The sequence below is a fragment of the Tupaia chinensis genome, unplaced genomic scaffold (assembly GCF_000334495.1).
Source record: "Tupaia chinensis unplaced genomic scaffold, TupChi_1.0 Scaffold000374_1, whole genome shotgun sequence".
NCBI lineage: Eukaryota > Metazoa > Chordata > Mammalia > Scandentia > Tupaiidae > Tupaia > Tupaia belangeri.
In genome coordinates, this window is record NW_006159872.1 from 521,055 (window position 1) to 531,341 (window position 10,287).

At 55.9% G+C, this 10,287-nt stretch overlaps 2 protein-coding genes across 2 annotated transcripts in view; one reads left to right on the forward strand and one right to left on the reverse strand.

Moving 5' to 3' along the window:
• Positions 1-5,126, forward strand: part of GBA1 (glucosylceramidase beta 1) — an 8,394-nt gene extending 3,268 nt beyond the window's left edge. The window contains exons 5-11 of the mRNA XM_006153408.3: positions 1,148-1,281; positions 1,736-1,908; positions 2,121-2,358; positions 2,662-2,886; positions 3,249-3,412; positions 4,294-4,410; positions 4,497-5,126. Of these exons, the coding sequence (XP_006153470.1) occupies positions 1,148-1,281; positions 1,736-1,908; positions 2,121-2,358; positions 2,662-2,886; positions 3,249-3,412; positions 4,294-4,410; positions 4,497-4,602 (1,157 nt within the window). The 3' untranslated portion in view covers positions 4,603-5,126. The remainder of the gene's footprint in view (positions 1-1,147; positions 1,282-1,735; positions 1,909-2,120; positions 2,359-2,661; positions 2,887-3,248; positions 3,413-4,293; positions 4,411-4,496) is intronic.
• On the reverse strand, positions 5,127-10,279 carry MTX1 (metaxin 1). The gene is made up of 8 exons (XM_006153410.3): positions 10,151-10,279; positions 8,939-9,008; positions 8,725-8,804; positions 6,671-6,763; positions 6,350-6,532; positions 6,162-6,238; positions 5,566-5,720; positions 5,127-5,476 (listed from the first exon to the last, which is right to left on the reverse strand). The coding sequence occupies exons 1-8, from the start codon at positions 10,229-10,231 to the stop codon at positions 5,262-5,264; spliced, it is 954 nt and encodes a 317-aa protein (XP_006153472.1). The 5' UTR covers positions 10,232-10,279; the 3' UTR covers positions 5,127-5,261.
• Between the last annotated feature and the right edge of the window lie 8 nt (positions 10,280-10,287).

Sequence of the window (10,287 nt, forward strand, 5' to 3'; positions counted from 1 at the left end):
CCCCAGCAGGTGTTTTTTTTTTTTTTTTAAATAATTATTTATTTAACTTTATTTATTATTATTTTAATATTTCCAGAGAGAGAGAGAGAGAGAGCGAAAGTGAAAAAGCAAGCCTCCAGGTCTGGGACTCGAACCGTAGTCAGCCATGTGGGAGTCCAGTGCCCTTAACCACCATGCCATCTGCCGGTCCCACCCAGCATGAGGTTTAAAGCCACCAGGCCCAAGACTTGAACCGCAGTCGACTACATGAGAGTCCAGCTATGTAACCATAAAGTCGTCTGCTGATCACTGCAATTGATGCTTTTTAGAAAAGTATTTATTTGTAGTTACTATTTTTTAATTTGTCGAGAGAAGGAGAGAGAGAGAGAGAGAGAGAGAGAGTGAGAGAGCAAGCTGCCAGGTCCAAGACTTGAACCATGGTAGCCATGTGGGAGTCCAGCACCATTAACTACCATGCCACCTGACCCTGGAACTGATGTTTTTTTTTCTTTTAAAGAGTTATTTTATTTACTTTGTTTATGTATTATTTATTTTAATTTGACCAGAGAGGGACAGAGAGAAAGAGAGAGAGAAAGTGAGAAAGCAAGCTGCCAGGTCCAGGACTTGAACTGCAGTAAGCCATGTGGGAGTCCAGCACCCTTAACCATCTGCCAGTCCTGGAATTGATACTTTATAAAAAGTTGTTATAGGGTGTGTGTGAGAGACAGAGAGAGAAAGTGAGAAATCACCCTCTGGAGGGGGTACAGCCATGCCACAGTCCCTTCTCCTTCACTCTCCTCTTGGGATTTTGGGCATGCGCGCGTGCGCACACACACACACACACACGTGCGCACACACACACACGCCTGGGGTGATGTTCAAGCCACCGGGTCTGGGACTCAAATGGCACAGTCGGCCATGTAGGCCAGCTGCCTGACCGGTGCTTTCTTTCCTTAACCTTTCTTTAGACCCTGCCAATTTTCTGCTGAGTGCTTGGGGATGCTCGGGCTCAGAAGGGCCTGTGCTTCACCCCAGTGATGGCTCTGCAGGCCCAGTCCTGTGGCCCAAGTTCCCCTGGCCCTGACTCACACACTATTGGGCCTGGCAGTGATAAGCCACGTCCTCTTGTTGACACAAACTCCCATACTTTGGTCATCCTTTTCTGCAGGAATTGAATATAACATCATCCGGGTACCCATGGCCAGCTGCGACTTCTCCATCCGCACCTACACCTATGCCGACACCCCCGACGACTTCCAGCTGCACAACTTCAGCCTCCCAGATGAAGATACCAAGATGAAGGTGGGTGTTCAGGCCTTGTTGGCACTGAGGGCACGGGTTTGCGAGGCTTCGGCCAGGGCAGTCTGCAGAGAGACACAGAACCAGGCCCCTGTTCTCTCCTGGAGGTGGGAGCGTGAGGGCTGATGGCTGGGCCTGATGCACAGGTTGGGCTAGTCTGTTTCCTTTTTTTGTTTTGCCAGAGGGCACGTGTGCTCACCAGAGACAGAGAGAAAGGGAAAGTGAGAAAGCAGCCCCCGCCCCATGAGGAATGGTCGAACCACAATCTCTTTTCTTCCCATTTCTGCCTCCTTTCAGGATTTGGGGCATGCATGCAAACATGCCTGATATATTCCTCAAGCTGCCAGGTCCAGGATTTGAACCACATGGTTGGCCATGTGGGATCCAGCTGCCTTGACTACCAAACTGTGGGCTGGCCCCTGGGCTGTTTCAACTCTGGGTGTCTCCATTTCTCTAGATCCCCCTGATTCACCGAGCCCTGCGGTTAGCCCAGCGCCCTGTCTCCCTCTTGGCTAGTCCCTGGACGTCTCCTACTTGGCTCAAGACCAATGGGGCCGTAAATGGCAAGGGGTCGCTCAAGGGTCAGCCAGGGGATATCTACCACCAGACCTGGGCCAACTACTTCGTCAGGTAAAAACTGGCAGGGCTAGGGGTCTATTTCAGCCTCCTGGATATCCGTCCCTGTCCTTGCCCTGATTCGACCCTCGGATCTGTCTTTCCTAGCCCCAGGTCACCTCCTTCCTGTGGGCCTGTCAGTTTCCCCCACTCCACAGGGGCTCCTGTTCCCCAAGGTCTTGGTCTGCTTTCCTGGCCGACACTACTCATGCCCTTTCTCCTGCCAGATTTCTGGATGCCTATGCCGAGTACAAGTTACAGTTCTGGGCAGTGACGGCTGAGAACGAGCCTTCTGCGGGGTTGATTAGTGGGTACCCCTTCCAGTGCCTGGGCTTCACCCCTGAACACCAGCGAGACTTCATCGCCCGTGACCTGGGCCCCACCCTCGCCAACAGTACCCACCGCAACGTCCGCCTGCTGATGCTGGATGACCAGCGCCTGCTGCTGCCCCGCTGGGCACAGGTGGTAAGGACCGGGGCATGCACGAGTGCTTGAGACCCCCAAAACCCAGCACCCAAAGGACCGGCTCCAGACCCAGAGTGCCTCCCCTTCCCAATGCTCTTAGAGTCCTAGAGCATCCTGGGCTGGGTCCGGGTGCAGAGGCCACCATCCACTCTGGACCTCAGGGCCCTGTGGAACCCCATGGCTGTCACTTAGGCCCCCTCCAGCTGATCTGTCCCGCTGCCCATTTCTCAGACCTAGTTCCTCTCCCAGAAGCCTTTGTCCAGGGCCCAGGGTCAGTGGCTGTCCTTCCTCTGCCCTGTCTAGGTGCTGGCAGACCCAGAGGCAGCCAAGTACGTTCACGGCATCGCTGTACACTGGTACCTGGACTTCCTGGCTCCAGCAAAAGCCACCCTGGGGGAGACGCACCGCCTCTTCCCTGACACTATGCTCTTTGCGTCCGAGGCCTGTGTGGGCTCCAAGTTCTGGGAGCAGAGTGTGCGGCTGGGCTCCTGGGACCGGGGCATGCAGTACAGCCACAGCATCATCACGGTGAGCCGCCCTGTCCCTGCCGGCAAAGCGGACCCCTGGGCCCTCGGTGGAGAGCGCCCTTCGGTCTCACCACAGGCCGACAGGCCTTCCTCTCCAACTCCTCAGTTGGCTGTCCATTGGAGCCGTTGAGGCATACATGATTCTGGCTCCTTTCCTTCATGGATATGCACACGCCGCCACTTCTCACAGATGCTGGGTCTCTGAGTTCTTAGCTTCCCTGGAGATGCCTCCATCTTCACAGGCCCTTAGAAATTAGAGACATGGCGCCCCCCTCAGGGCTGGACTGCTCACACCCCCCCCTCATGTGATCCTTAACTACATCCTCTGGGGACCCTACTGTTGAGCCTCTGTCTTTTCCCTAGAACCTCCTCTACCATGTGGTTGGCTGGACGGACTGGAACCTAGCCCTGAACCCCGAAGGGGGCCCCAACTGGGTGCGCAACTTTGTTGACAGCCCCATCATCGTAGACATTGCCAAGGACACGTTTTACAAGCAGCCCATGTTCTACCACCTTGGCCACTTCAGGTGAGAGGAGGGCGGACACCCTGCTTCCACACAGGGCCTATCAGCCCCCGCCACGAGCTGGCCTCACCCCACACCACCAAGGAACAGGAAGGCGTTTAGGGTGGGGACTCTGGAGAGGCACACCCAGCCCCCTTGCACCACACAGGCAGGAAGTGACTGGGTGGCATTAGGGACACAGACACCCCTGAGTGTCCAGTGCTGGAGCTGGGATGTGACAGGGCCAGTGCTTAGCAGTGTGACTCAAGGCCTCGAGTGAGGGTGGTGATGGGGGAAGCAGGTGACCCTTTTTGCTATCGGATATGTGTACTCATTGGCGACAGAGGGAGAGGAGAAAGCACACCCCCACCACGGGGAATATTCACACCGCAATCCCTTCTCCATCTTTCTTCGGTCTCAGGGTTTTTGGCACATGTACAGCCAGGCGTGTTATTCGTGCTGCAGGGTCTAGGACCAGAACTGCGCAGTTGGCCATGTAGGATCCAGCTGCCTTTTTTTTTTTTGAGAGATTTTTGCTATAGGGTGTGTGTGCTCACTAGAGAGACAGAGAGAGACAGACGGAAAGCAAGAAATCACCGCCCAGGGGGGATGGCCACACCACAATCCCTTCTCGTCCATTCTCCTCTCAGGATTTTGGGCATACATGCACACACACCTGGAGTGAGTTTTAAGCTGCTGGGTCTAGGACTTGAACCACTGTCAACTACATGGGAGTCCAGTGACATAACTGCTGGGCTATCTGCTGGTCCTGGATCCAGCTGTCTTAACCACCTGGTCATGGAAGGCCTGGGGAAGGGTCGAGGCATCCGTCTTAGATTTGATAGGTGCCCTGAAGGCCAGACGGGCTGGGCTAAGGTCCCTGATGATGTCTATGCCCATTTCAGCAAGTTCATTCCTGAGGGCTCCCAGAGAGTGGGGCTGGATGCCAGCGAGAAGAACGACTTGGAAGCAGTGGCACTGACACACCCCGACGGCTCTGCAGTTGTGGTCGTGCTCAACCGGTGAGGGCAGTGGGGTCCAGAAACAGGGCTCAAGAGTGGGTGGTGGGTGTTGGTGGCTCATACTCAGTCTCTCCTCTGCTCCCCAGCTCCTCCAAGGACGTGCCTCTCACCATCAAGGATCCTGCCGTGGGATTCTTAGAGACTATGTCCCCTGGCTACTCCATTCAGACCTACCTATGGCGTCGCCAGTGACGAAGCAGAGCCAGGCCAGTGCCAGGCTCCATGTGGGCATTAAAGGGAGCCCGCTAACATGCTGCCTGTGGCTAACAAGGGCATGGCAGGGCCGGGATGAGCTCAGTGACGTAAGCTCGGGGCTGTGGTGTGGGTGACTCACTCTCCCCTCCAGCTGGTGCCAGGGGCTGGAGGTCCCCAGGGAAAGATCCTGGTGTGAGCGTATGCTGAGTGCTGGCTGTCTGTGGAAACTGGGCCTGGGCCCAGGGTGAGCTCACTGTCTGTAAAACACAAGATGGGGGGCGGGGAGGAAGACACTAGGAAGGCTAGACCCAAAACTGGGGCATACTTGTCTTCCTGGAGAAGCAGAACTGTGAACGGGCATGCCGGTCTTTCTGGAGAGGCAGAACTGGGCTCATGCAGAAGCCATGCCAGCAGGACAGAAGCCACCGGAGGAGCCATGTGCTGGGGGAGCGGGGGAGCTCCCAGGGTCTCTCAGGGCACCAGTCAGGATGAATGGTAACCCTTAAAGGAGAGCTGTCTGATCCAGTCAGTGTGAGTAACTTTATTCTTGGGGGGGGGTCGCACCCCACTTTGGGCTATACCAACAAATGGGGAGGCATAGAGTCCTCTGGAATGCACGACAGTAGAAAAACCAGTCCTGTGAACACGAGGGCAAGTCATTCCTCTTCGTCTTCCTCGGCCATGCCCAGGGCCTGACTGCCTGGGGCCCGGGCAGGCGTTGCCCGCTGGATAGAAACTATGCCACTGAGCAAGGCATAGCCCACCATGGCTGCCAGCCCCGCCAGTACCGACAAGATCTGGTTCCGGCGCCGGTATGGCTCCTCCTCAGTCTCTGAGCCTGCTGGAGTCTGGCGTGGGGGGGGCACCTCAGCTGAGGAGCAAGAAAGGAAGGTGGGCAGGGCTGGTTCCTGGACCCCTGCCCGCTTTCCCCAGAGCTGCCCACTCCCGCCTGCCCCGTACCTCCGTCCCAGGGAAAGTAGAGGCTGAGGATGTGGGTACAGTAGGCACAGAGGTTGTGCAGCCCCCGCAGGTGAGCCTGCAGCTTCCCACTGGGCAGCTTTGCCTGCAGCAGCAGGGCCAGGTAGCTGAAGACGAAGGCGTCCAGGGAGGCAGGGCTGGAGCAGACAGAGGGGGTGGGATGGAGGACAGCTGGGGCTAACGGGGCAGAGATGGAGCTCAAGGCAGGGTCAGCCCTGGGAGGTGGGCTCTGGGCAGCAGGGGGCCACCGGGGGAGGCAAGACACACCGTTCTGGACCTGGCATAGGGAGGGTTCCCCAGGTGGCGCCAGCCTGGCCCTGAATAGGGCTCTATCTCAGGGCTGCATAAAGGGCACATTGAGTACCCCGCAGCCCTGCTGGCCTGGCTGCCCTCCCACCCCACCCTCCTGTACCACTGAGGTGGCTCCGGCCCCACACACAGCCCCACTGTCACCAGAGCCAGTGTCTGTCCCGAGGACCTCCTGTCCAGAGCCTGAGCCCACATTTACCCCCGCCCCGGGACCAACATCTGAACCTGAATCTTCTGAGCCACCCATTCTCCCCCGGGGTCAGACTCACGCATCTCCAAAGAAGAACTTCTGAGAGCCGAGGCGCTGGGAGAGAAGGGTCAGGCACTCCCGAGCCTCTCCGTACAGCTGTGGGGACAACACAGACGGGCTTGCGGCTGTGGGAACAGTGCCACCTCCCATTCCTGGCTGTCCTCCTTGGGGCTCATCTCACACAACAGCCCCCTGTGCCAGAACTACCTCTTTCTCCAGCTCTTCTTCGTTCTCCGGCCTGTACTCCCCACACAGCAGCTGCAGCCGTTCCATGTACTGCCGCTGCATGCGGCCAGGCAGGAAGAAGTTGAGGGGAAAGGGCATCGCCTCTGCATACCACTTCCGGGTCACCTCCACATAGTTCTTGGTGTCTATCCAGAAAGTGTGTATCTGAATTGTAGGTGAGAAGGGAGAGGCAGGTCTGAATCGGTGCACCTGCCCCCGTGCTGCTCTAAGCCCAAGTATGGGGCCGTATGCCCAGCCCCCTCCCCTGCTGGCCGTGAATGCTGGAGGGCTGGGCACACTCACCAGCACCGGGAGCAGCTTCTCCTCCAGGAGAGACATGAAGGCCAGGGTGTCTGCCCCTTGCCGGGCTGACAGGTCGTAATCAGCATTGTACTTCTGTGGAGAAATGCCCATGAGGTAGACACTGGGGAGCCGCGGGGGCACTTCCCCAACGAGGGAGGAATCTTTGGTACCCCGTGCTCTTGCAATGGCTCTGAGTAGCAGAGGTCGAGTGCAGAGCTTTTCGCCAAGTCAGTAGCCTGTTGCTATTGGCAGAAAGCCTGGGCCTTGGAGCCCGCTGGCCGTCAAGGTCTTGCGCCCATTGGGGGGAGGAAGGAAGGCCCAGCCACAAACTAGGAGCAGCTCCCAGAGTTTCCACGGAAAGCTGGCAGCATGCCTGCTGACGGCAACTTTCTAACAGTCGCTTCCCCGACCCAGACACCACAAAGCTAGCGGGGCCAAGCGGAGCTCAGATGCCAGCCGGGCCGCGGTCTGCCTAAGGAGCCAGGGAACACCATCTCCTCCTGGGCCTGGTGAGCGGCCCAGGGCCCCGGCTTGTCCCCTCCGTGTTCAGCTCTTGGTTATTTCTCCCACTTCATTCCATGGCCCAGGTGCCACCACCACACACCCTCTGCACCCGTATCCCAGCTCTCAGCCCGCCCTACCTTCCCATGCTCCTGTCTGCTCCTTGGCACCCGTCTACATCCTTAATAAGCCTTGTCCCCAGATAGCCTCTTGAGCATGGACTTTAAACTTGTCTAAGCATCAGCTTCTCTCCTGTGGGATGGGTGTAGTGATTTCCTCCTCTTATTGTGACTGTGTTAGAAACCAGTTTAGGAGAAAACACTTTGAAAACCAGAAAAGCTCTGTTCATATATAAGAAATCAGGGCAATGGGGCACGTGCGCTCGCCAGACAGACAGAGAGAGACATAGAGACAGAAAGCGAGAAATCACCCCCCAGGGGGGATGGTCACGCCGCAATCCCTTTTCCTCCATTCTCCTCTCGGGATCTTGGGCATGCACGCACACGCGCCCGGCGTGAGTTTTAAGCCACTGGGTCCGGGACGTGAACCGCGGTCGACTACGTGGGAATCCAGCGACATAGCCATTACGCTAACTGCTGGTTTCCGCTTTTATTTTTTTGGGGAGGTTTTTGCTATAGGGCGCGTGTGCTCGCCAGACAGACAGAGAGAGACAGAGAGACAGAAAGCGAGAAATCACCCCCTGGGGGGATGGACACACCGCAATCCCATCTCCTCTCAGGATCTTGGGCACACACGCACACGTGCCCGGCGTGAGTTTTAAGCCACTGGGTCCGGGACGTGAACCGCGGTAGACTACGTGGGAGTCCAGCAACATAGCCATTACGCTAACTGCTGGTCCCCTGGAACTTTGGCTTTGACTCCCTTCTTCTGAATCCCCTCTCCAGGCCTCTTAAGCCTCCATTAATTTCCTGGCTCTTTCATTTCTGGGAAAGTAGAGATGAGGAACCTGATAACATGATGGCTCTAACTGGAAAAGCCTTTGGACAGCATGCTGCTTAAGGACCCTGGTTTTACAAATAAGGAGCTCATGGCTCTGAGGCTCCTTGTTATGCCCAATAGCTCACAGTCCACGACAGAGTGAAGAACACAGCCTTGCCTCCCCATTCCTCTCATAAGACTCGTACAAGTCCTTCAGCCTGGCTCTAAGCCTTGTCCATCCTGATCCCCATAATCAGCACAAACTAGTTCCTAAAAACAAGGAAGTGGCCCTTCTAAGTCCCTCTCCAGCCCCACCTTTGAGGACTTCCACTCTCCTTTCTGTTCTGTGTCACTGGCCTCTGCCTCTCCCTTCCTGGCCAGCAGGCAGACAGCTTTGTGCCTGTAGACGCTCCCATGTTGTCCTGAGCTTAATTTCTCGCTCAGTGCCTTACTGTATCACAGCCACATCGTGTGTGACTCCCCATCAGACTGTGCTCCTGATGTTCGGGGTTACCTGCATCTGAGCGTGGTGTACAGCTGGTGCTCAATAAACAGGTGTTGTACTGAACTGAGTGAACTTCTTTCGCTGGCAGCCCCTCATCCAAACTACCTACCTCTTTTCGAAGGCGAGTGATGATCTTGTGTGGGAGTGAGATGACCTCTCCATGACTGGTCCTCAGGGCAGGCAGCATTCCTGACATTGAGACAGAGTATGCCCACCACACCCTTAGATGCCTATCCACACCAATTCTTACCACATTCCTGCCTGTCTCCTGCTCCTCCCCTGGAATGCGCCCTTTTCCCCCACTCCCCAAGGATGCTGAGTACCTGAAGGGCTCCGCCAGGGATTGGTGATCTTGTGTACCTTGAGTGGAACACCAGTAAATCTGGCGTAAGTCTGGCAGAGAAGAAAGTAGATGGCAGAGAGGTCACGGCCATGGCGCCAACAGGGGAACCAAGAAGAGAAAACATTCATTGAATATGTATGTGCTATACCCAATGCCTAATACCTTAGTACAAAAAGAAAAAAGGTAGGTAAATGTTTCCATTTTACACACAGACAACACAAGAGCCGACTATGGACATGTCCGTGTTTATAAGTCAGCTGGGAAAATCCTTCCCTCGGTCTCCCCTCCTACCATCACTCCTCCCAGGTGAACATCTATCCCCAGAAGCTTCTCCTACCCGATATCACCAGTATTCCTCTTCTGGGAACAACTGATGATACCCTTTTTGCCATGCTCTGTGTCTCGTTCCTTATACAAAAGTCCATGGAAAAATATGTATTAGGAAAAAAACTAAGCAAGGATTTCAAATTTATTACACCAAAATAAACTCACATTAATCCCATTTTCCACTAACTTTTTGAAGTAGCTTTGTCGCTTACACCTGAACACTTCATTACACTATCTTGCTTACACATCTATTTTTCTGTAAGCACCTTGCAGGGAGGGACCAAGTACTGTTCATCTTTGCATGGTAATGTTTGGTATTTGGAATAAATCTAATACATGCTTTTTAAAATAAGGAGGGAGCGAAAGACTATGATGAGCTATGTGTCTGATTTCAAAGCTCTTTTGATAGAGCCCGGCCCTAGGCCATTTGGCCCCACAAATAATGAGCTCGGTAAACGCAGTTTAGTGAGGGGCGAAGTGGGGGGCTGAGGGGGAGGCAGGAATGAAAGGAGAGAAAGCCTCGCCGGAGGAGGTCCTTGAGACGGTTCAGCCTACCACCTCCGGATGAAGAAACAGCACCCAAGAGAAGGATCGCCCAAGGTCACACCGCCAGCAAATGTATGTACGAGGGCTAGAACCCATCTTCTGAGCTCGCGATCAGGGCTCTTTCCATCGCTGCACGAAGCCACATAAACCATGGCATGGGGCACTGAGCCCACGTCGGCCAAGCACGCTCGTGGACTGCCTCAACTTCCCCTCCTGCGCCCGTGCTGAGGCGCCCCACCAAGGTTCAGACGCTCGGCTAGCTCGGGCCCCCTCCCCAGTCCTCCGGGGCGCAGCACAGGGCGCCGGCGCCACCCCTCACCAGCACGGCCAGGCTGTCCAGGTCCACAGACGGCAGCCCCCAGCCCCCTGACCAGCAGAACAGCTCCATGGGCGCCGCCATCTTGAGCGCCCTCTGTCCCGGAAGCACCTCCCCACGCGCCTCTGCCCTTCCCCGCG